The sequence below is a fragment of the Mustelus asterias genome, chromosome 20, assembly GCF_964213995.1.
Source record: "Mustelus asterias chromosome 20, sMusAst1.hap1.1, whole genome shotgun sequence".
NCBI lineage: Eukaryota > Metazoa > Chordata > Chondrichthyes > Carcharhiniformes > Triakidae > Mustelus > Mustelus asterias.
In genome coordinates, this window is record NC_135820.1 from 18,510,164 (window position 1) to 18,536,899 (window position 26,736).

A 26,736-nucleotide genomic window follows, 5' to 3' on the forward strand; every position below is an offset into this window, starting at 1 on the left:
CAGTTCAACCCTTATGGCCTCATTTGATGCTCCTTCTAGCGTATCATCCCTCCTGACATCTGTGACTGTTTATTTACCCAATATTGTGACTCCTCCCCCGCCCTGCTGCTTGTCCACACTCTTCCCAATCTTGATGCCCTCTGAATCCCTGTGACCAGGAATGTTGAATTGGCGTTCCTACCCTTTGGCCATTTTGGTAATGGTTTCACACCAGCAGCTGCTCTGTGAAACATTCCAAGGACAACGAAAAGCAGGTGGAGGAGGAGGGAACTGAGGCCTTGGGAGGGGGAGGGAACAGAGGTGAAAAGAGCTTTGATTCTAGCAGTAACTAATGGTAACTCATCAAAATTGAATCATAGAATGGCTATTGCACAGAGGGAGATGAGGGCATTGACCTGTTGAATCTATGCCAGCTCTCTGCAAGAGCAATGCAGCCAGTCCCACTCCCCTGGCCTCTCCCAAACCCTGCAACTTTTTTTTAACTTAAGATGATTATCAAATTCCCTTTAAAAAGCCTTGATCATCAAATTCATTTTGGAAGCTTGTATCAGCTTACACCACAGATAGTGCATTTCCGATGCTAAAGAGGTCCTTCCTCATGTGACTGCTGTTGGTTCAACATAAATCAGTGCCCTCTGATTCCCAACTTCCCTTTATCTGCTCTGCCTAGATCCCTCATTTTCTTGAACACATCTGTCAAATCTCCGCTCAATTTTCTCTTCTCTTCAGAGAACAATCCCAGCTTCTCTCGTCTATCCTTGTAACTGGAGTCCCTCATTCCTAAAATCTCTTGCAAACCCTTTCTGAAGCCTTTGCATTCTTCTTAGAGTGCAGTACTTCAGTTGAGGACAAAGTGATATTTTATGAAGGTTCATTATAACTACTTTGCCTCTATATATGCCTCGAGACAATGGGTCACGGTTAGGAATGGGAAGAGGAAAGGTCAGGTGCTAGAGAGTACCCCGGTGGCTGTGCCCCTTAAAAATAAGTACTCCTGTTTGAGTGCTGTTGGGGGGAGCAGCCTACCTGGGGGAAGCAACAGTGGCCGTGCTTCCGGCGCAGAGTCAGGCCTGGCAGCTCAGAAGGGTAGGGAAAGGGAGGATGAGCAAACTGACCACAGCACCCGGGTAAAGGGAGCCGCACAGGTGGGGGGGAGAAAAAAGAAATGTAGTAGAAATTGGGGATAGTACACTTTTGAGTGCTGTTGGGAGGGGGGGGGGCGGGGACTTAGCAGGGGTAAGCCATGGTGCACAGGTCACTGGCTCAGAGACTGTCCTTGTGGCTCAAAAGGGAAGGGGGGAAAGTAGTAGAGGATTAGTCATTGGGGACTCCATAGTTAAAGGGACGGATAGGAGATTCTGCGGGAACGAGAGAGACTCGCGGTTGGTGTGTTTTCTCCCAGGAGCCAGAGTCCATGATGTCTCGGATTGTGTTTTCGAAATCCTTAAGGGGGAGGGGGACCAGCCCCAAGTTGTGGTTCACATAGGCACTCAAGACATCGGTAGGAAAAGGGATGGGGATGTAAGGCTGAAATTCAGGGAGTTAGGGTGGAAGCTTAGGCTAGAACAAACAAAGTTGTTATCTCTGGTTTGTTACCCGTGCCACGTGATAGTGAGGAGAGGAATAGGGAGAGAGAGCAGTTGAACATGTGGTTACAGGGATGGTGCAGGAGACAGGGTTTCAGATACCTGGACAATTGGGGCTCTTTCTGGGGTAGGTGGGACCTCTACAAACAGGATGGTCTGCACCTGAACCAGAGGGGTACCTATATCTTGGGGTGGAAATTTGCTATTGCTCTTCGGGAGGGTTTAAACTAATTCAGCAGGGGGGGGGGTACCTGAATTGTAGCTCCGGTGTACAGGAGGTTGAGAGTAGTGAGGTCATGGATGAGGTTTCAGGATCGCAGGAGTGTACTGGCAGGCAGGAAGGTGGTTTGAAGTGTGTATACTTCAACGCCAGGAACATACAGAATAAGGTGGGTGAGCTTGCAGCATGGGTTGGTACCTGGGATTTCGATGTTGTGGCCATCTCGGAGACATGGATAGAGCAGGGACAGGAATGGTTGTTGCAGGTTCCAGGGTTTAGATGTTTCAGTAAGTGCAGGGAAGGTGGTAAAAGAGGGGGAGGTGTGGCATTGTTAGTCAAGGACAGTATTACGGTGGCAGAAAGGACATTTGATCAGGACTCGTCTACTGAGGTAGTTTGGGCTGAGGTTAGAAACAGGAAAGGAGAAGTCACCCTGTTGGGAGTTTTTTATAGACCTCCGAAAAGTTCCAGAGATGTAGAGGAAAGGATTGCAAAGATGATTCTGGATAGGAGCGAAAGTAACAGGGTAGTTGTTATGGAGGACTTTAACTTTACAAATATTGGCTGGAAAAGCTATAGTTCGAGTACTTTAGAGGGGTCAGTTTTTGTCCAAAGTGTGCAGGAAGGCTTCCTGACACAGTATGTAGATAGACCAACAAGAGACGAGGCCACATTGGATTTGGTACTGGGTAATGAACCAGGCCAGGTGTTAGTTTTGGAGGTAGGTGAGTGCTTTGGTGATAGTGACCACAATTCGATTATGTTTACCTTAGCAATGGAAAGGGACAGGTATATACTGAAGGGCAAGAGTTATAGCTGGGGGAAAGGAAATTATGATGCGATTAGGCGAGATTTAGGTGGCATAGGTTGGGGAAGGAAACTGCAGGGGATGGGCACAATTGTAATGTGGAGCTTGTTCAAGGAACAGCTACTACGCGTCCTCGATAAATATGTACTTGTCAGGCAGGGAGAAAGCAGTCGTGTGAGGGAACCGTGGTTTACTAAAGAGGTTGAATCTCTTGTGAAGAGGAAGAAGGAGACTTATGTTAAGATGAGACGTGAAGGCTCAGTTAGGGCGCTTGAGAGTTACAAGTTAGCCAGGAAGGACCTAAGAGGGGACATGAGAAGTCTTTGGCAGGTAGGATCAAGGAAAACCCGAAAGCTTTCTATAGGTATGTCAGGAGTAAAAGAATGTCTAGGGTAAGATTAGGGCCAGTCAAGGACAGTAGTGGGAAGTTGTGCGTGGAGTCTGAAGAGATAGGAGAGGCACTAAATGAATATTTTTCGTCAGTATTCACACAGGAGAGGGACAGTGTTGTCGAGGGGAGTACTGAGATGCAGGCTGTTGGACTGGACAGGATTGAGGTTCATAAGGAGGAGGTGTTAGCAATTCTGGAAAGGGTAAAAATAGATAAGTCCCCTGGGCCGGATGGGATTTATCCTAGGATTCTCTGGGAGGCTAGAGAGGAGATTGCAAAGCCTTTGGCTTTGATCTTTGTGTCGTCATTGTCTACAGGAACAGAGCCAGAAGACTGGAGGATCGCTAATGTTGTCCCCTTGTTCAAGAAGGGGAGTAGGGGTAACCCTGGTAATTATAGACTAGTGAGCCTTACTTCTGTTGTGGGCAAAGTTTTGGAAAGGATGATAAGAGATAGCATTTCTAATCATCTAGAAAGGAACAATTTGATTTGGGATAGTCAATACGGTTTTGGAAAAGGTAGGTCGTTAGGGAAAGGGTTGTTAGGGAAAAAATCGGACCTCTCAGGGACAAAAGTGGGGACTTATGCTTGGAGCCCAAAGAGGTAGGGGAGATCCTAAATGAATACTTTGCATCGGTATTCACTAAGGAGAGGGATGTGTTGACTGGGAGTGTCTCGGAGGGGAGTGTTGAACCGTTGGAGAAAATCTCCATTACAAAGGAGGAAGTGTTAGGTTTGTTAGAGAATATAAAGACTGACAAATCCCCAGGGCCTGATGGAATCTATCCAAGGCTGCTCAGGGAGACGAGAGGTGAAATCGTTGGGCCTCTGACGCAAATCTTTGTCTCGTCACTGGACACAGGTGAGGTCCCAGAGGATTGGAGGATAGCCAATGTGGTCCCGTTATTTAAGAAGGGTAGGAAGGATAACCCGGGTAATTATAGGCCGGTGAGCTTGACGTCCGTGGTGGGGAAGTTGTTGGAGAAGATTCTTAAAGATAGGATGTATGCGCATTTAGAAAGGAATAAACTCATTAACGATAGTCAACATGGTTTTGTGAGAGGGAGGTCATGCCTCACTAACCTGGTGGTGTTTTTTGAAGAAGTGACCAAAATGGTTGACGAAGGAAGGGCCGTGGATGTTGTCTATATGGACTTTAGTAAAGCATTTGACAAAGTCCCTCATGGTAGGCTAGTGAAAAAGGTTGGATCCCATGGGATAAAGGGGGAGGTGGCTAGATGGGTGGAGAACTGGCTTGGTCATAGAAGACAGAGGGTGGTAGTGGAAGGGTCTTTTTCCGGTTGGAGGCCTGTGACTAGTGGTGTACCACAGGGCTCTGTATTGGGACCTCTGCTGTTTGTGATTTATATAAATGATCTGGAAGAAGGAGTAACTGGGGTGATCAGTAAGTTTGCGGACGACACAAAACTGGCAGGACTTGCAGATAGTGAGGAACATTGTCAGAGGCTACAGAAGGATATAGATAGGCTGGAAATTTGGGCAAGGAAATGGCAGATGGAGTTCAATCCTGATAAATGCGAAGTGATGCATTTTGATGGGAATAATGTAGGGAGGAGCTACACGATAAATGGAAGAACCATAAAGGGTGTAGAGACGCAGAGGGACCTGGGTGTGCAAGTCCACAGATCTTTGAAGGTGACGTCACAGGTGGAGAAGGTGGTGAAGAAGGCATATGGCATGCTTGCCTTTATAGGACGGGGCATAGAGTATAAAAGTTGGGGTCTGATGTTGCAGATGTATAGAACGTTGGTTCGGCCGCATTTGGAATACTGCGTCCAGTTCTGGTCGCCACACTACCAGAAGGATGTGGAGGCTTTGGAGAGAGTACAGAGGAGGTTTACCAGGATGTTGCCTGGTATGGAGGGGCTTGGTTATGAGGAGAGATTGGGGAAACTGGGGTTGTTCTCCTTGGAAAGACGGAGGATGAGGGGAGACTTAATAGAGGTGTATAAAATTATGAAAGGCATAGATAGGGTGAACGGTGGGAAGCTTTTCCCCGGGTCGGTGGTGACGTTCACGAGGGGTCATAGGTTCAAGGTGAAGGGGGGGGAGGTTTAACACAGATATCAGAAGGACATATTTTACACAGAGGGTCGTGGGGGCCTGGAATGTGTTGCCGGGCAAGGTGGTGGAGGCGGACACACTGGGAACGTTTAAGACTTATCTAGACAGCTATATGAACGGAGTGGGAATGGAGGGATACCAAAGAGTGGTCTAGTTTGGACCAGGGAGCGGCGCGGGCTAATTGTTCCTGGTTTCTCGTTTCAAGGCTTCATTCTATGATCATCTTGCTGGTGCCAGTACAGAGTGAGACTGCGGATAGTTGGGAACCTGTCTCGGGGGCAGGGAATTCATATGGTGTTCGTGGAAGTGGAAATGACTAGGGTTGGGAAGCATTTTCCGATCGGGGCCATTGTGATCTCCTGGACTCGTTTCGATCGCCTCAGGGGGTCGGAGAGGAATTTCCCAGATTTTTTTTCCCCATATTGGCCCTGGGGTTTTTCACTCTGGGTTTTCGCCTCTCCCTGGAGATCACATGGTCTGGAATGGGGGGTTGGGGGTAAGTTAATAGGTTGTGATGAACAAAGCATCGTAGCTGTGAGGGACAGCTCGGTGGATAGGATATTGGTATGTAGATAGGCTGGAAAATTGGGCGGGGATCCTGGATTCAGGATTCAATCCTGGACCGGGGAGCGGCGCGGGCTTGGAGGGCCGAAGGGCCTGTTCCTGTGCTGTATTGTTCTTTGTTCTTTGTTCTTTGTCGTGCCTCACAAACCTTATTGAGTTCTTTGAGAAGGTGACCAAAGAGATGGATGAGGGTAAAGCGGTTGATGTGGTGTATATGGATTTCAGCAAAGCGTTTGATAAGGTTCCCCATGGTAAGCTTTTGCAGAAAATACGGACACATGGGATTGAGGGTGATTTAGTGGTTTGGATCAGGAATTGGCTAGCTGTAAGAAAACAGAGGGTGGTGGTTGATGGAAAATATTCATCCTGGAGTTCAGTTACTAGTGGTGTACCGCAAGGATCTGTTTTGGGGCCACTGCTATTTGTCATTTTTATAAATGACCTGGATGAGGGCGTAGAAGGGTGGATTAGTAAATTTGCAGACGACACTAAAGTCGGTGGAGTTGTAGACAGTGCGGAGGAAAGCGGCAGGTTACAGAGGGACATAGTTAAGCTGCAGAGCTGGGCTGAGAGGTGGCAAATGGAGTTTAATGCGGAAAAGTGTGAGGTGATTCACTTTGGAAGGAGTAACAGGAATACAGAGTACTGGGCTAATGGTAAGATACTTGGTAGTGTGGATGAACAGAGGGATCTGGGTGTCCTTGTGCATAGATCCCTGAAAGTTGACACCCAGGTTGATAGGGTTGTTAAGAAGGCATACGGTGTGTTAGCTTTTATTGGTAGAGGGATTGAGCTTTGGAGCCAGGAGGTCATGCTGCAACTGTACAAAACTCTGGTGCGGCTGCACTTGGAGTATTGCATACAGTTCTGGTCGCCGCATTATAGGAAGGATGTGGAAGTGTTGGAAAGTGTGCAGAGGAGATTTACCAGGATGTTGCCTGGTATGGTGGGAAGATCGTATGAGGAAAGGACTTGAGGTTGTTTTCGTTAGAGAGAAGAAGGTTAAGAGGTGACTTAATAGAGGCATACAAGATGATCAGAGGATTAGATAGGGTGGATAGTGAGAGCTTTTTTCCTCAGATGGTGATGGCTAACACGAGGGGGCATAGCTTTAAATTGAGGGGTGAGAGATATAGGACAGATGTTAGAGGTAGGTTCTTTACTCAGAGTAGTAAGGGCGTGGAATGCCCTGCCTGCAGCAGTAGTGGACTCGTCAACATTAAGAGCATTCAAATGGTTATTGGATAAACATATGGATGATATTGGAATAGTGTAGATTAGAGGGGCATTAAATTGGTTTCACTGGTTGGCGCAACATCGAGGGCCGAAGGGCCTGTACTGCGCTGTAATGTTCTATGTTCTATGCCTCTTGTTATAAAGCCCAGGATCCCATATGCCTTTTTAATCATTTTCTGAACCTGCCCCGCTGCCTTCAACAACTTGCATATTCCCCCAATGTCTCTCTGTTCTTGCACCCCTTTAGAATTGTGCCCTTAATCTCGTATTGTGTTTTTGTCATTTTTCTTCCCAAAATGTACAACTTAACACTTCTCTACGTTAAATTCCATCTGCCTCGGATGGTGTATTTCACCAGCCAGTCTGTGCCCTTTTGATGTCAGTCAATAACCGCATGGTTCTTCCAGGTTTTGTGTCATCTATGAATTTTGAATTTTTGCCCTGCACACACAAGTCATAGTCATTGATAGAAATCAAGAAAAGCATTGGTTTTGCTACCAACCGACGCTTGGGAAACCCCACTGCATTCCAGTCCGGAAAACAACCTCCCACACCACTCCCTCTTTGGCCTCTCCAATGTAAAACGCTGTAATATTCTCCTTAACCATTACACCCGCCCCTCCTCATTCCCTTCCTTCCGTGAACATGTTGTATCCAGGAATATTTAGTTCCCACTCCTACCCTTTTTTTGAGACAGGTCTATGTTATTTCATATTCCCATGTGGCTATTTGCTCCTGCTACTCACCAACCTTATTTAGCATGTGTCTTGTGTTTACATATATACATTAAACCTAATTTAGAGCTTTGCACTGATAATTGGTGGTCAAGTAATGGCAAACAACCAGTTCCACTTCCCTGGTCTCTCCCAAAACCCTGCAACTTTTTTGTTTTTTATTTAGGATTATCAAATTCCTTTTTGAAAGCTTGTATCAGCTTTCACCACTGGTAGTGCATTTCCAATACTAAAAAGGTGTTTCTTCATGTATCCATTGTTGGTTCAACATAAATCAGTGTCCTCTGAGTCTCAATTTCCCTTTATCTGTTTTGTCTGGATCACTAAGTGCAATGCCCCACTATGTGCTACCTGTTACTGATAATCCTTTAACCCACTGAAACTCCAACCAGATGTCAGAGCTACTCCGTACTTGAAGTTCATATCCAAAATGGGGAGACTTATCTGAATCAAATCAATATTCACGGCCATCCCCTTTACCTGCCGTCTTGCATGGTCTTGCTGGTCCTATTATACCAATCACAGTTAAAACCATCTCTCATAATTTTCTTGTGTCATTCTCCACTTCCATATCCACCCTGGGAAAAGAAACTGTCCCCCAATTCACTTATAACTATACTCTTAATATGTTCATTCTTGGGAATTGATTTTGATTTGATTTATTATTGTCACATGCATTAGTATGCAGTAAAAATGTAGTGTTTCTTTTGCGCTATGCAGACAAAGCATACCGTTCATAGGGAAGGAAAGGAGAGAGCGCAGAATGTAGTGTTACTGTCATAACTAGGGTGTAGAGAAAGATCAACTTAATGCAAGGTAGGTCCATTCAAATGTCTGATGGCAGCAGGGAAGAAGCTGTTCTTGAGTCGGTTGGTACATGACCTCAGACTTTTGCATCTTTTTCGTGATGAAAGAAGGTTGAAAAGAGTATTAAATCCCTCCAATCGGGTTTCTTTCCCTGACACAGTACTGAAATGATGTGGAGATGCCGGCGTTGGACTGGGGTAAACACAGTAAGAAGTCTCACAACACCAGGTTAAAGTCCAACTGGTTTATTTGGTAGCAAAAGCCACTAGCTTTCGGAGCGCTGCTCCTTCGTCAAGTAAGTGGGAGTTCTGTTCACAAACAGGGCATATAAAGACACAAACTCAATTTACAAAATAATAGTTGGAATGTCGTGAATAGCAGCTGTTGGGAGGTGTCCATTTTTGTGGGATATTTAAATAAACTAATCCTCGAGGCTGCTGAAGGCCGCACTCGGGAAAGGTAATCTCGGTTCCGAGAATCTCCCAGTTACTCAAGCAGGACTGGGAGTTTTTGAGCACCTTAGACTGCAATATATCATTGGGTGATGACTTTTCTCCCACCAGACCAGAAGGTTTCTTGTTCCAATACTTACACAACAAGCAGCAATTTGCATTTAATAGCTTCCTTAACCTCACACTCGACAGCCATAATGTCATTGCAGGCCAAGCCCAGAAACGAAGTTGTGTAGCAAGGTTGACTAGAAGTTTGTTCAGTGGATTGGAACTTGTGGGAGTGGGCGGCACAGTGGTTAGCACTGTTGCCTAACAGCGCCAGGGGCCCGGGTTCAATTCCAGCCTTGGGTGACTGTCTGTGTGGAGTTTACACATTCTTCCCATGTCTGCGTGGGTTTCCTCTGGGTGCTCTGGTTTCCTCCCGCGCTCCAAAGATGTGTGGATTCTGTTGATAAAGTTTTAAAGTTTATTTATTAGTGTCAGAAGTAGGCTTACATTAACGCTGCAATGAAGTTACTGTGACAATCCCCTAGTCACCACACTCCAGCGGCTGTTCGAGTACACTGAGGGAGAATTTAGCATGGCCAATGCACCCAACCAGCACGCCTTTAAGACTGTGGGAGGAACCTGGAGCACCCGCAGGAAACCCACGCAGACACGAGGAGAACGTGCCCACTCCGCACAGACAGTGACCCAAGCTGGGAATTGAACTCAGGTCCCTGGCGCTGTGAGGCAGCAATGCTAACCATTGCCACCATGCTGCCCATGTGCCACCATGAATTGCCCCTTAGTGTCAGGGGGATTAACAGGGTAAATACTTGGAGTTACAGGGATAGGACCTGGACGGGGCTGTTGTTGGTGCAGGCCCGATGGGCCAAATGGCCTCTTTCTGCATTGTAAGGATTCTATGATTCCGTGATTCTGTGATAAGATGAAAAGAAATGGAAAAGGAAAGTGCAAAGGGCACAAGAAGAACAGCCAAAGGCAGTATAATTCTGGTGGGGGTGAAGGGAATGGAGAATGTCCAGAACATCAGTCTGAGGAACAGAATGTTTTTAGGCGAATAAAGAGAGCTGGAGGGCATTGCAGAGGATCGGTAATTGAGATAAAGAAATAGAAAATAACACATTGGCAGTCGAGGTTAGGCGAGTGAATTTTCTCTTTGTGAAACCTTGTTTCTTGATTGCCAGCGCATTCTCCATTTCATGCTCTGTGAATTTTGAAAAACGTTATTGTGGCTGATTCCCACCACTTGTTTTTGTCAACTTTTTCTTGTGCACTCAGTTGATTATTTTAAAAGACAGCAACTATTAATTAATTAACTTATTTAAACTGATCTCGCGATATCTTTCTTCAACAATTAATTCCTACAGACAGATGACTGACACATCAAAATTGAGACATTTCCTTACTTTAATCAGATGGTGAATTATCCTGTTACAAATATATCCCAATTTGCAGGATTCTCATGGACCCATTTTTTTGATTGTTAACTGATTGCCACCATATGGGGTGACCCAATAGGGTCACAATTGATGCAACTTTCAGGAAGGTGCAGTCATTACTGTGGGCGGTACGGTGCACAGTAGTTAGTAGTGTTGCCTCACAGCGCCAGGGACCCGGTTTCAATTCTGGCCTCAGGTGACTGTGTGGAGTTTGCACATTCTCCCCATGTCTGCATGTGTTTCCTCCGGGTGCTCTGGTTTCCTCCCACACTCCAAAGATGTGCGGGTTAGGTTGATTGGCCATGCTAAATTGACCCTTGTGTCAGGGGGATTAGCAGGGTAAATGCATGGGGTTACGTGGATAGGACCTGGGTGGGATTGTGGTTGGTGCAGACTCGATGGGTCGAATGGCCTCCTTCTGCACTATCGGCATTCTATGAAAGCTGCTATAATTTCATTAGCCAGACCCCACAATCACCAATCAGATCAGACCTAAGCTCTGCAGTCCTGCCACATCCATGATGTTGGATAATTGAACAACCATCTGAAGGAGGATGCCTCACAAATATCCCCATCCTAAATAGTGGGGGAGCTGACCACATCAATGCAAAAGACGATGCTGAAGAATTTGCAGTCATTTTTAGCCTGAGGTGCCGAGTTGATGATCCATTGTGAGGTCTCCAATTTCACAAACGCTAGTCTTTAGCCAATTCGATTCACCCCATGTGATATCTGGAAACGGCTGAAGGCACTAGACACGGCAAAGGCTATGGGCCCTAACAATATTCCAGTAAAAATACTGAAGACTTGTGCTCCAGGACTTGCTGCACCCCCAGCCAAGCTGTTCCAGTACAGTTACAACACTGGCATCTACCCAGCAATGTGCAAAATTGCCCAGATGTGTTCTGTCCAGAAAGAGGCTGGATAAATCCAACTTGGCTAATTATCACCATCAGTCTACTTTCAATCATCAGCAAATTGATGAAAGAGATCATCAACAGTGCTATCAAGCAGCATTAACTCAGCAATAATCTGTTCACTGATGCACATTTTGGGTTTTGCCAGGGAAACTCAGCTCCTGACTCCCCACAGCGCTGTGCACGATCTACAAGGAACATATCAGGAGTGTAATGGAATACTCTCCACTTGCCTGGATGAGTGTAGCTCCACCAACATTCAAGAAGCTCCACAACATCCAGGACAAATCATCTCTCGTGCTTCGCACCCCATCCATCAGAATAAACATTCACTTCCTCCACCACTGCTGCAGGGTGACAGCAGTCTGTAACTTCTACAAGATGCACTGCAGCAACTCACCCAGGCTCACTTTCTAAACCCACAGATTGTACCACCTGGGAGGACAAGGGCATCAGTTGCATCATCACCTGCAAGTTTCCCTCCAAGCCATTCAGCATCCTGATTTGGAACTATATTGCAGTTCCTGCACTATCATTGGGTCAAAATCTTGGAATTCCCTTCCAACAGCACTATGGGAGCGTCTACACCATATAGACTGCAGCAAGAGGTCTTGTGGCACAGTGGTAGCTTCCCTAACTCTGGACCAGACGGTCCGGGTTCAAGTCTGACAGCAGTCTCACAGGGACAGGGGATAGGGACTGGGTGGGATTGTTGTCGGTGCAGACTCGATGGGCCGAATGGCCTCTTTCTGCACTGTAGGGTTTCTTTCTATGGACAGAGACCCAGGTTGGACATGTCTGCGTGGGTTTCCTCCAGGTGCTCCAGTTTCCTTCCACACTCCAAAATATGCTAGTTAGGTGGATTGGCCATACTAAATTCTCTCTCGGTGTACCCTTCCACAGTAGCTTCATTATATATAGTATTAATATAAGCTTACTTGGGACACTAATTAAATAGTCAAAGAAGTAGTTTTGTACTGCCAATGAATGTTCTTGCCTCGTGCCAAACCTATAAACTTTTCTGATAAACAAAGATGTTCCTACACCCCCTTGCTCCTCCACAAATGTCCCCACACCGATGCATAATACCCCAATCCACACCACACCATCCTGCATGGAAGACAACAAACCACCCTTGAACCCAGTATCTAGCCATCGACATCCCTATCGGGAAACCTCCAGGAATCTTCCCCCCCCCACTGCCTGACCTCCCCCCAGTAGCACACCTGTTGCCCCCCAAAAAAGCCCCCCCTCCCCCCCCAATCCAGAGAGTTACTCAGCAACATGCACACAAAACCTCCCTAGCCAGAAAACGCCAAAAAAAACTCTCCAACACACACACCACCTTGACATCCACCCCAACTCCCCGAAACACAACAAAGGTCCCCAACCTAACAGCTCCCTCCCCCTAACAGACACCACCTCAACAACCATCTCTCTGCAACCATTTAAAATACAGCAGAACCTATACACCCACTCCCCTCTCTTTCCAGGAGTCCCGACCATCACCCTGTTTCTCCCCCCCACACGAATATACCCCCCATCCACCGCCCACACAAGAAAAAAGTACATGAGTAATAACAAAAAAAAGGAAAAGGCCCAGGAGACAAGAAGACAAGCCACAATATAAGGGCAAGGCATCACAGGGGGCAATAAGGGTTAGATGTGAGCTGAACGAAAAGAGGCAGAGCACAAAGAAAAGGGGGTGTGTCCTCTCTCTGTCCGACACCAACCATAGAAGGAGCATTCATCACACAGTTCAATGGACTGATAATCAGCTCAAGAATCCTTACACCACTATTCTCCATTCTTCCTCAAAGGGAAAAGAGTGTGTGAAGATTTTTAAAAAGTGTTTTTACTCCATTCTTAACATTACAAAGCCAATGCAAGAGTGGACCGGGCAAGCCCGAATCCATTCTTTGCTTGTTCCAAAAAAACAACTTCAGGTTGGGGGGAGGGGATTGAGACGAGGTGACTGGGAGCGAGGAAGTTAGCTCGCAAACAGAGAAGGGTTATAGACAGTGCAAGAGGGAGGATGGATGGGGGATAGAGAAGGGGAGAGCTCAGACCAAAGGATTGAGATGTGTTTACTTTAATGCCAGGAGTATAGTGAATAAAGGGGATGAGCTCAGAGCGTGGATCGATGCCTGGAAGTGTGATGTGGCCATTACGGAGACTTGGATGTCTCAGGGATTGGACTGGATACTACAGGTGCCGGGATTCAGATGTTTCAGGAAGGACAGGGAGGGAGGCAAGAGAGGGGGTGGAGTGGCACTGCTCATCATGGATAGTGTCAAAGCTGTAGAGAAGGTGTATGCTGTGGAGGGATTGTCTACAGAGCCTCTGTGGGTGGAAGTTCAGAGTGGGAAGGGGTCGATCACTTGGCTGGGAGTTTTCTATAGGCCGCCCAATAGTAACAGGGAAGTGGAGGAGCAGATAGGGAAACAGATCCTGGAGAGATGCAATAATAGCAGAGTTGTTGTGATGGGAGACTTTAATTTAATTTTTAATGTCTGTGTGGAGTTTGCGCATTCTCCTCGTGTCTGCGTGGGTTTCCTCCGGGTGCTCCGGTTTCCTCCCACAGTCCAAAGATGTGTGGGTTCAGTTGATTGGCCATGCGAAAATTGCCCCTTAGTGTCCTGACATGCGTAGGTTAGAGAGATTAGTGGGTAAAATATGTGGGGATATGGGGGTGGGGCCTGGGTGGGATTGTGGTCGGTGCAGACTCGATGGGCCGAATGGCCTCTTTCTGTACTGTAGGGTTTCTATGATTTCTATGATAGATTGGAATATCTCTAGGGTAAGGGGATTGGATGGGGAGGAGTTCGTTAGGTGTGTTCAGGAGGGTTTCCTGACACAGCATGTGGACAAGCCTACAAGAGGAGAGGCTGTCCTTGATCTGATACTGACCAATGAACCTGGACAGGTGTCAGATCTCTCAGTGGGAGAGCATCTTGGGGATAGCGATCATAACTCTATCTCCTTCATGCTTGCATTGGAAAAAGAGAGGATCAGGCAAGCTAGGAAAGCATTTATATGGAGTCAGGGGAAATATGAAGACATAAGGCAGCAAATTAGAGGAGTAAATTGGAAGGAGGTATTCTTGGGGAAATGTGCTGAAGAGAGGTGGCAGTTTTTCAAGGAATGTCTGTCTAGAGTTCTACAGGACAACGTTCCGTACAGACAGGGAGGAGTTGGTAGGTTAAAGGAACCGTGGTGCACAAAAGCTGTGCAGGACCCAGTCGAGAAGAAAAGGAAAGCATACAAAAGGTTCAGAGAGCTTGGCGAAGATAGGGATCTAGATGAGTAGACGGCTTGTAGGAAGGGACTAAAGAAGGAAATTAGGAGAGCCAGAAGGGGTCACGAGAAGGCCTTGGCAGGTAGGATTAAGGAAAACCCTAAGGCGTTCTATAAATATGTGAAGAGTAAAAGGATGAGACGTGAAGGAATAGGGCCTATAAAAGGTGAAGGCGGGATAATCTGTACGGAACCAGTAGAAATGGCAGAGGTGCTTAATGAGTATTTTGCCTCGGTTTTCACAGAGGAGAAGGACCTGGGTGGATGTACTGCGAGCTTGCGGTGGACTGAAAAGATTGAGTATGTGGACTTTAAGAAAGAGGTTGTGCTGGAATCTTTGAATGGCATCAAGATAGATAAGTCGCCGGGTCCGGATGGGATATACCCCAGGTTACTGTGGGAGGCGAGAGAAGAGGTTGCAGAGCCTCTGGCGATGATCTTTGTGTCGTCGATGGAGACGGGAGAGGTGCCAGAGGATTGGAGGATTGCGGATGTGGTTCCTATTTTCAAGAAGGGGAATAGGGATAGCCCAGGAAATTACCAACCGGTGAGTCTAACCTCAGTGGTTGGTAAGCTGATGGAGAAGATCCTGAGGGACAAGATTTATGAGCATTTGGAGAGGTTTAGTATGCTCAAGAATACTCAGCATGGCTTTGTCAAAGGCAGATCGTGCCTTACGAGCCTGGTGGAGTTCTTCAAAAATGTGACTAAACACATTGACGAAGAGAGAGCGGTAGATGTGGTTTATATGGATTTTAGCAAGGCGTTCGATAAGGTCCCCCATGCAAGGCTTCCAGAAAAAGTGAGAGGGCATGGGATCCAAGGGGCTGCTGCCCTGTGGATCCAGAACTGGCTTGCCCAAAGGAGGCAGAGAGTGGGCGTAGATGGGTCTTTTTCGAAATGGAGGTCGGTCACCAGTGGTGTGCCCCAGGGATCTGTTTTGGGACCCTTGCTGTTTGTCATTTTCATAAATGACCTGGATGAGGAAGTGGAGGGATGGGTTGGTAAATTTGCCGACGACACGAAGGTTGGTGGGGTTGTGGATAGTCTGGAGGGATGTCAGAAGTTACAGAGGGACATAGATAGGATGCAAGACTGGGCGGAGAAGTGGCAGATGGACTTCAACCCAGATAAATGCGTAGTGGTCCATTTTGGCAGGTCAAATGGGATGAAGGAGTACAATATAAAGGGAAAGACTCTTAGTACTGTAGAGGATCAGAAGGACCTTGGGGTCCGGGTCCATAGGACTCTAAAATCGGCCCCGCAGGTGGAGGAGGTGGTTCAGAAGGTGTATGGTGTGCTGGCCTTTATCAATCGAGGGATTGAGTTTAGGTGTCCGGGGATAATGATGCTGCTATATAAGACCCTCCTCAGACCCCACTTGGAGTACTGTGCTCGGTTCTGGTCACCTCATTACAGGAAGGATGTGGAAAAGATTGAAAGGGTGCAGAGGTGATTTACAAGGATGTTGCCTGGATTGAGTGGCATGCCTTATGAGGATAGGCTGAGGGAGCTCGGTCTTTTCTCCTTGGAGAGACGTAGGATGAGAGGAGACCTAATAGAGATATATAAGGTGTTGAGAGGCATAGATGGGTGGACTCTGAGGCTTTTTCCCAGTGTGGAAATGGCTGCTACGAGAGGGCACAGGTTTAAGGTGCTGGGGTGTCGGTACAGGGGAGATGTTAGGGGGGAAGTTTTTCACAGAGGGTGGTGGGCGAGTGGAATCGGCTGCCGTCAGTGGTGGTGGAGGCAAACTCAAAAGGGTCTTTTAAGAGACTCCTGGATGAGTACATGGGACTTAATAGGATGGAGGGTTATAGGTAGGTCTAGAAGGTACGGATATGTTCGGCACAACTTGTGGGGCTGAAGGGCCTGTTTTGTGCTGTAGTTTTTCTATGTTCTATATTCCAATTCCAATTGAGTCCAATTCATGGTCCCCACAAGAGAGATAAACAAGATCCAAATTGACAAGAAAAGGCATTGCACCCCATCTTGGGCTTGGCCCGATGCTTGATCTTAACCAAAAGGCAAAGTGTGTGTATGAAGACATGCTTAAAAAACAGTACTGCAGTTCACCACCTCCTTCTAATGTGCAGTGGCAGATGGGCAATAAATGTCAGTCTAGCAAACATCCCATGAATTAACAAAATTAAACAAATCATTGCATACATCTGTTTTCCAAATGAAAGCCGTGACATGTGACAATACCCTTTGAATGGATTATTGAGACCTTAATTCATTGAAGCATGATCAACTTGGGAGGATATTGAGCAGCCAGAGTTAGAACGTTTATTCTAAAAACAGAAAATGCTGGAAATAATCAGATCAGACAGCATCTGTGGGGAGACAAACTGAGTTCACATTTAAGTGCTTATTTCTAATGAAAGGTCATTGCCCTGAAATGCTAACTCTGTTTCTCTCTCCGTATATACCGATAGTATTTTCAGCATTTTCTGGTTTTAATTTCAGATTTCCAGCTTCTGCAGTGTTTTGCTTTTGGAAAATGTATTTTTGGTTCAAATGTTCTTGAACAAGTTCCCATTCTCCAAGGGTAAACATGAAGGCACCGAATGACGTAGAAGCACGAAACACTGCGAGACAGGTTAAACAGTCTGTTAAATTCTCGTTCAAAGCACTGGCTACAATAGATTCTCCAAGAAACAGATCAAAGGACAGTATAGTGGGAAAGTATGTCCTGGGAAAGTAGTTTTGTCTTGTCTATTAAGGAACCATCAATATTGTGTACTTCATATCACAGCTGTATATCTATGAACATCATTGTGAAGTTAGTTTTTAGAATGTTTGGTTCCGTGGTCTTGAGATTCGTGTTGATGTTGGATCTCAAGTGCTGATTTTTATCATTTCTGTTTACATTAATTTCAGAAAATGGGACAGCTTGTAACTTACTGTATAAACTTCAGTGTTTTATTTTATTTAACCCCTTCAGTACTGCAGAGCAAGTCTTATGTTACAATACCTCACTGCTCAATGAGATTTCATTGACCTCCTTGGTCATTGTCTCAGGCTAAACTCAACTGTTTGCAATCTCAATGATGTATTCAATCGCAAGCTGAGTTTCTGACTGCACACTTTCTATCACAAAGACTGCTTACTTCCACCCCTGCAATATTGTTTGTTTCCAACTCTACCAAAACCCAGCTATCACTGAAGCCAACCCCTCATCTCCCATTCTCAGTTAAATGCTATTGAGACCTGCCTCCTACCCCCATTAACGTCATCAACCAATCTATTGCAGGTTGACTTGGTAGTCAGGAATGTTAGCATTCATTTCAAGAGAGTGAGCATACAAAAGCGGGGATCTACTGCTAAGGCTTTATAAAGCTCTGGTGAGACCACATTTAGAATGTTGCGAGCAATTTTGGGCCCTGTATCTAAGGAAGGATGTGCTGGCTTTGGATAGGATCCAGAGGAGGTTCAAGAGAATGATCCCGGAATGAAAAACTTGATGTACGAGGAGCGTCTGAGGACTCTGGGTCTGTACTCAATGGAGTTTAGAAGAATGAGGGGGGATCTCATTGAAACTTACATAATAGTGAAAGGCCTGGATAGAATGGACGTGGGAAAGAAGTTTCCATTAGTAGGAAAGACTAGGATCCGAGGGCATGGCCTCTGAGGAAAGGAAACGGCCCTTCTCAAAGAACAAAGAACAGTACAGCACAGGAAACAGGCCCTTCGGCCCTCCAAGCCTGTGCCGCTCCTTGGTCCAACTAGACCAATCGTTTGTATCCCTCCATTCCCAGGCTGCTCATGTGACTATCCAGGTAAGTCTTAAACGATGTCAGCGTGCCTGCCTCCACCACCCTACTTGGCAGCGCATTCCAGGCCCCCACCACCCTCTGGGTAAAAAACATCCCTCTGATATCTGAGTTATACTTCGCCCCTCTCACCTTGAGCCCGTGACCCCTCGTGAATGTCACTTCTGATCTGGGAAAAAGCTTCCCACCGTTCACCCTATCTATCCCCTTCATAATCTTGTACACTACTATTAGATCTCCCTTCATTCTCCGTCTTTCCAGGGAGAACAGCCCCAGTTTACCCAACCTCTCCTCATAGCTAAGACCCTCCTACCAGGCAACATCCTGGTAAACCTTCTCTGCACTCTCTCTAACGCCTCCACGTCCTTCTGGTAGTGCGGCGACCAGAACTGGACTCAGTACTCCAAATGTGGCCTAACCAGCGTTCTATACAGCTGCATCATCAGACTCCAGCTTTTATACTCTATACCCCGTCCTATAAAGGCAAGCATACCATATGCCTTCTTCACCACCTTCTCCACCTGTGTTGCCACCTTCAAGGATTTGTGGACTTGCACACCTAGGTCCCTCTGTGTTTCTATACTCCTGATGACTCTGCCATTTATTGTATAACTCCTCCCTACATTATTTCTTCCAAAATGCATCACTTCGCATTTATCCGGATTAAACTCCATCTGCCACCTCTCCGCCCAATTTTCCAGCCTATCTATATCCTGCTGTATTGCCCGACAATGCTCTTCGCTATCCGCAAGTCCAGCCATCTTCGTGTCATCCACAAACTTGCTGATTACACCAGTTACACCTTCTTCCAAATCATTTATATATATCACAAATAGCAGAGGTCCCAGTACAGAGCCCTGCGGAACACCACTGGTCACAGACCTCGGTCCACCTACTCACCTCACCAGTCCATCCACTTACTCTTTGCCCTGGAAGACCAACAAGTTTCGGGTAAGAGCATCTTTCATCAAGTTTGATGATCCTCTAGCAACAGCTGATGTCGTCTCGGTGTGTGTCCCTGGGAACAGCCTGTAGAACACAAAGTCCTGCGTCACCGAGCTGCTGAGGGTGAACCTCGACAAAAACCTTCTCCAGACCTTCTTTGCAAAAGCACATTCCATAAAGAGGTGGACAACAGTCTCTTCCCCATCACAACCACACAGAGAGTAACGTGCGGATAGGGTGAGACCCTGGGTATGTAGGTTAGCGGGATTAGGGGCTGTGAAGCAGCAGTGCTAACCACTGTGCTACCGTGCCGCCCCTAATCCTCTTGTGCCTGAATCCTTTCTGATGGACTATGCAGTACATGAACAAGACAGGAGAGAGAGAGGGAAGCCCTGAACCACATTCAAAGGGACACATGTACAAACGGAAGACGCACTTCTCATTATAGGTCAGATTTAGGAGTGTGACGGTGTGGAGGAATTTGTGGAGGTTGGCGTCATGGTCCTGCTGATCATGGCCACAGATGGTGACGTTATCCAGGTACGGGAAGGTGGCGCACAGCCCGTTCTGGTCTACCATGGTCTCACGCTGGAAAACCGAGATCCCGTTGGTGACGGCGAAGGGGACCCTAAGGAAGTGATAGAGGCGGCCACCCGGGCGGATAGGGAGCTGGTGGTTTGCAGACAAGCGTCTGGAATGCAATGCCTGAGAGGGTGCTGGGTTAAGGATCTCGAATGCAATGCCTGAGAGGGTGCTGGGTTAAGGATCTCGAATGCAGTGCCTGGGAGGATGCTGGGTTAAAGATCTGGATACACTGTCTAAGAGGTTGCTGGGTTAAGGATCAGAAGAGGACACAGGTTTAAGGTGCTGGGGAGTAGGTACAGAGGAGATGTCAGGGGTAAGCTTTTCACTCAGAGGGTGGTGGGTGTGGGATGGGCTGCCAGCAACGGTGGTGGAGGCGGATTGGATAGGGTCTTTTAAGAGACTTTTAGATAAGTACATGGAACTTAGTAAGATAGAGGGTTATAGGTAAGCCTAGTAATCGCTAAGGTAGGGACATGTTCGGCACAACTTTGTGGGCTGAAGGGCCTGTATTGTGCTGTAGTTTTTCTATGTTTCTAATTCTGGGTTAAGGATCTGGAAGGCAGTGCCGGAGAGTGTGCTGGGTTTCTCACCTGGTTCCACATTCACCTGATGAAGGAGCAGTGCTCCGAAAGCTTGTGCTACCAAATAAACCTGTTGGACTTTAACCTGGTGTTGTGAGACTTCTTACTGTGCTTACCCCAGTCCAAGGCCGGCATCTCCACATTAAGGATCTGGATGCAGTGTCTGAGAGGGGCTGGGTTAAGCATCTGGTTGCAGTGCCTGAGAGGGTGCTGGGTTAAAGATCAGGAATGCAGTGTCTGAGAGGGTGCTGGGTTAAAGATCAGGAATGCAGTGTCTGAGAGGGTGCTGGGTTAAAGATCAGGAATGCAGTGTCTGAGAGGGTGCTGGGTTAAGGATCTGCAATGGAGTGCCTGAGAGGGTGCTGGTTTAGGGATCTAGTTGCAGTGCCTGAGAGGGTGCTGGTTTAGGGATCTAGTTGCAGTGCCTGTGAGGGTGCTGGGTTAAGGATGTGGATGCAGTGTCTGAGAGGGTGCTGGGTTAAGGATCTGCAATGCGGTCCCTTGGCGGGTGCTGGGTTAAAGATCTGCAGTGCAGTGCCTGAGGGGTTGCTGGGTTAAGGATCTGCAATGCAGTGACTGTTTTGTTTACGTGGACTGTGTACGCACTGAGAATATTAGAGGACAAGATCTAGTTATGTAGCTTGTGTAATTTTTATAACTCTGTGCATAGAACTCTTGAGGTACAGTGGCATATTGGTTAGCAGTGCTGGCTCACAGTGCCAGGGACCCGGGTTCGATTCCCGGCTTTGGTCAGTTTCTGTGGGGAGTCTGCATGTTCTTCCCATGTCTGCTTGGATTGCCTCCGGGTGCTCCAGTTTCCTCCCACAATTCGAAAGACATGCTGGTTAGGTGTGTTGGCCATGCTAAATTCTCCCTCAGTGTTACCCGAACAGGTGTCTGAGTGTGACGACTAGGGGATTTTCATAGTAACTTCATTGCAATGTTAAAGTAAGTCTACTTGTGACAGTAAAAATAAGTTTTAATTTTAAACTTTATACTTTGAAACTTTAAGGGGTCATATGGTGGACTCTTGCTCCTATTTCTTGTATTAATTTCTTGAAAGATTTTATCAGGTCACTCCATAACCTCTTCAATTCTGGTGGGAAAAAGCCCTAACTTGTCAAATCTCTCTCCATAACCGTAACCCCTTACCTCTGATAATATTCCAGTGAATCTACAGTGCACCTTCTCATTTGTTCTCACATTGTTCCTGCATCGAGGTGCCCAAAGCTGTAAGTGATCCACCATTTGCAGTCTAACTAAAGACTTCTATTTTGTGGTTCTCAAGTTGAGATTTGTGGAACACTGGTATCCATAATAAACTTTCCAGGGTAAAATGTGAACGGGACCTGTTGGTGTGGTTTAGGTGTGTGCTGTGGGCTCCTATTTTGATCATCTTCCTTCGCTCAAAGGGCAAAGCTGAGAACTTGTGCACTAAGAAGGTCGATGTCAGGCCTAAGGGCCTGGTGCATTTGCACAGTGAGTTATTCGTAAGTAATCGCTGGGGGGGGTACTGGGCCCAGATAGGTCTGGATATGGGCAAATAACCAGATCTGAAGGGTCTCAGCTGATTAAGAATCCTGTGAGAGGAGACAGGATGACCCAGGCAGAGTTGCTGTGAATAGACTGGGGAAAGGTAAAAAGGAGCCGCATGTCAGCTTTATCCAGCGGTCCGGAGTGATGATCAAGCCAAGCTGGTCCTATGACTCAACACTGACTAAAACTGTGGACTCAGTTCCTGGAAATAGCGCAGAGATGGAAATGCCACACATCAAGCATTGTATCAGCGATGTTCCAGTCCAGACAGGCCTTTAGTCAGCAGAGAGAGAGGAATTAAAATCCTGAAATTCTCAGCAGCTATGAGGTAGAAGGAAACTGTGCCAGTTTCCAACAGGAGCCTATGTGTCTAATCCCACTCCAGGTGTAACAGGGAGATGTTAAGCATGAAGTATTCAATTGGCATATTTCTGAACCTGAGGTTCAGCTGAAGGGAATATAAAAGTTTATATATCACCAACATCAATTTTTCACTATAGAAAAGAATTCTCGTAAATTCCATTGATAGAACACTGATGAGCTTTACATTCAGAAATGTAGATGTAAATCTAAATTGGATGGAAGAGCCATGATTACTAATCAACATAAAAATGAATTCTTCAACCAAAGTTGTTTGAGAATCTACAGATACAAGTCCACAAATTCTGTTTGTCTCGTGACCTATCTGCGTGCATTGTCACCTTTAAAGATTTTTATATCTGCACACAAATTCTCCTGCTCTTCTACTTCATTCATAATCTTATAATTAAGATGTTTTTATTTTTAGGGGCTTTTAGATAAGCACATGAATATGCAAAGAATAGAGGGATATGGTCCAAGGCAGGTAGAAGGGATTAGTTTAATTTGGTATTATGTTTGGCACAACATCGTGGGCCAAAGTGCCTGTTCCTGTGCTGTACTGTTCTATGTTCTATTTCATTTCTTCATTTCACATTTTACAGTGAATACCTGCTTGTTTAATCCAAGTTATCTTACCATCTTTCGCAATACTGATTGTCATTTTCCATAACTCCTCTTGCCAACAGCGAATTTCAATTTCATCCTCTCAGTTGCTTTTTATTGTGTTTTTAATAATTGCAGCTCACCATGATGGTGACGAATTGAAACTGGTTTAACTAGTTACCATGGTTTATGGTTATATATGTAAATTGCATGATATGTTATTCCTCTGGGGAATGTACTTTGCTGAATTATTTGACTTGCATTTCTCTACTCCAGAAAGCTGTGGGCACTGAGTAATTGAATAGATTAAAGACTGAGAAAGACAGATTTTCAAACTGTAAGAACAACAAGGGTTATGGGGAATGGGCATGAAAGTGGAGTTGAGACCAAGATCAGATCAGCCATGATCTTATTGAATTGCAGAGTAGGGCCATATGACCCATTCCTGTTCCTATTGCTGACCTTAATTTGGTGGGAAGGTCATTGATGAAGCAGCTGAGAGTTGGTTGGACTCAAGACATTGTCCTGAGAAACTCCTGCAGCGACATTCTTGGAATGAGATGGTTGGCTTCTAACAACCGCAACTACCTTTGTGCTGGATATAACTCCAGCCAGTGGAGAATTTTTCTCCCCCAGATCCCCATTGACTTCAGTTTTGCTTGGGCTCCTTGATGCCACACCCAGTCAAATATAGCCTTTATATCAAGGATAATCACTCAAACCTCACTTCTGGACCTAGGCTGTAATGAGGTCTGGTGCCAAGTGCCCTTGGCAGATCCCAAACTCAATATCTAATTGAATTGTATTATTTTATTTCTTGCAATGAATAGGACAAAGTTCTGAAAATGGAACTGAAGTCAGTCAACATCTCAATGACAAAGGTTAATGTTCAAGAATGGGACACTTAATCCAAGTGCTAATGTTTTTTTAACTAGCCTGACCTATCCTTCCAGAAGTTTATTATTTGTAATTCTAGCGTGATATTTTTGTTTTCTTGCCTACCATTTGGTCTTTACAATACTGATATAAATGATTTGTGGTGACTCTCCCTTTCCAAACAAATATAAGGAAGGCTTGACAAACAGAACTTCAAGACTCTCCCTTTAAGAAGCCTAGCTTAGTCTAAGTTTAAGGATATTTCTTCACGCACACTGAACTAGAACAAGTAACTTGAGTATAAATGACTTAAATTGACAAAAGTGGCCATTTATTTTTGTTGACTCGTGTCCAATCATGCTTTCACTATGTCCATGTATTGTAGTCTGTGTAAATGCAGTTGGAGCTGCGAATTGTTGAAATTGCTGTTCTCAACCAGTGTGTTCTGGATGGCTGGTTGTTTGCTTAGTTTGTAAAAGAAAGTTGCGTGCAGGTGTTCAGAAATCTCTATTTATCGGGCTCATCAAGTACGTTTTTTATAAAAGATTCTAACTACAGTCAGACACATTTTTATCCCCTTAGATACTTGAAATAATAATGTAGGAGTCGGGTTTCTTTGTTCACATAACTAAATGCCTCTGCCCGCTTAGGGTATTAAGACCACGGGGGCGATCTTCCCAAAAAAATCGAAGTGCCGAACGAGCGTGAAAATGGGAGAGAATCACACCCATTTTTTGGGTGAGCTGCCAGATGCTAGTTTATGGCACTTAGAAAACAAAATGAGGCAAAGTATGATTCTCGCCAGTAGGGGGAATGGATGGAGTCTATGGAAGCCGGCTGCAGACTGCTAAAGGGCACTATTGCACATGCGCCATGATTTCCCAGTGCACTGAGCACGAGGCTGATTACACCGGTAAAACCACAAGAGGCGAGAAACCAGCTGTGAACCCAATTTTTCGTCTGTCACCTGATCTTACCAGCTCGCCACACCAATTGACTGGCATGACAAGCCGGTAAGATCGCTCCCCACTTATATTAATATGGCCACCTTAATAAACTGTAGTATTAGATCAGTGAAAACATTTTTGATAATATTTCAGTTTGATACAATTTTAATTTACTGTTTTCCTTTTTCTTTAGTGTGGGGAAGCTTTCAAAGAAGATGATGTGATTGTACTGAATGGGAGTAAAGAGGAAATGGCAGATCTTCAAAGGAAAATGGAGGAAAGAAAACTCAAAGCCAAACTGTTGAAGGTAAGATTGAAAACATTAAAAACTGGAAAAAAAAGCTACAGTGTCCACGAAGTCTCTGCCAAGCTAGGTTCTTGAAATTTGCTTACCACTGACTATCTGACTAGCATTGTCTGTCCTCATGACCGTTTTGAGATTTGTAGTGCAACACTGATTGGGATTCTCCGACCTCATCCGCGATTGAGATTCTCTGATCCCATTGCTGGGAATGGAGATTTGGCTGAGCGGCAAATTCTCCGCTCTCGCTGGCCATGGGTCGTACAACATCTGAGAATTCGAGCCATTGTGTTTGCTATTTTATCCTTTTAAACACAGCCATCTTTTTTTTCTATTGCATTGCAGCTGTATAGAATGGGAATAGCCACAGCAGAAACTAAAGCCAATCGTGTGAATTTTAATGTCAACCCTAAAAAGCAAGAGGGGCCAATGGAGCAGAGAACAGCAATGCGAGATTTTGTAAGGGTCAGCAGACATCCAGAAACGTGTGGAGAGTTCAATCAGAGAGACTGGTTCGGAGAGCTTACTCTTTTCAGTGCTTTACTTTCATCCAGACTTGTCATTAAATTGAAGCCTTTGACAAGCTACTATGTTACAATTGGAGATTTTGAGGCATTTTATCAAATGGCAGAACTGGCTTGAGGGGCTGAATGGCCTATTCCTGTTCCTAATTTAAATGTTCATATGAGTATAGAATTGGGAAAAGAATAGCAAATTGGTTAGAAAGTGGAGCAATTTCTCATTGGTTGGAAGTGAGAAGCAACCTTCCACAGGATTATGATATGGATGCTCCTGTTTGTTAAATATCAACTCCTTGGATATTGGATGAGAGAAATTGGTATTCAAAATTGCCGATGACTCTAAAATAGAGAAAGAGGTTGGGGTGAGGATGGATGTTGTTAGAATCATAGAATCCCCACATGTAGAATGAGGCTATTCAGTCCATTGAGTCAGCACCAACAACAATTCCACCCAGGCCCTATCCCTGTAGTCCCATGTATTTACCCTACTAGTCCCGCTGACACTCAGGCAATTTAGTATGGCCAATCCACTTAACCCACACACCTCTGGAGTGTGGGAGGAAACCGGAGCACCCGGAGGAAACCCACGCAGACACAGGGAGAACGTGCAAACTCCACACAGACAGACACCCAAGGGGGGAATTGAACCTGAGTCCCTGGTGCAGTGAGGCAGCAGTGCTAACCACTGTGCTGCCCATAATAGAGAGAAATTAATCTTGATAATAGAATGGATATAGTAAAAGAAGCTCTGCTTTTGACTGACCAAAATTCCTCACTCCCATACGTAACCAAAGGTGGCACTTAGGAAAGTTAATCGAATAAAGATCAGAGCTATATTGTATGGCAACCAAAGAGGATGACTTTGATTTTGCTATCATTCACTTATCCTACTCAGAGTTAGCTGCCTTCCTCATAGCATTCTTCATCTTTTGAAAATGTCTACAAATTGATCTGCCACCATTTTACCTGAAATAAAAACAGGGAAGTTCTCTCAAGATTTGGCAGCATCTGTGGAAAGGGAAACTAAATGGACAGGAAAATGTGTTGTGACCTGAGGAAGTACTTTCTGATAAGTTCTGACTGGAAGGTTTAATGCATTTTGCTGAATAGTTTACGAAACATCTTGAAACGAGGTTCCTGAACTGTGGTCTAGTCAAAGAGTT

At 45.6% G+C, this 26,736-nt stretch overlaps 1 protein-coding gene across 1 annotated transcript in view; it reads left to right on the top strand.

Annotated features, from left to right (window-relative positions):
- Positions 1–26,736, top strand: part of rtf2 (replication termination factor 2) — a 166,301-nt gene that overhangs the window by 97,468 nt on the left and 42,097 nt on the right. Inside the window, exon 6 of the mRNA XM_078236308.1 lies at positions 24,945–25,058. Coding sequence (XP_078092434.1) covers positions 24,945–25,058 — 114 coding nt within the window. The remainder of the gene's footprint in view (positions 1–24,944; positions 25,059–26,736) is intronic.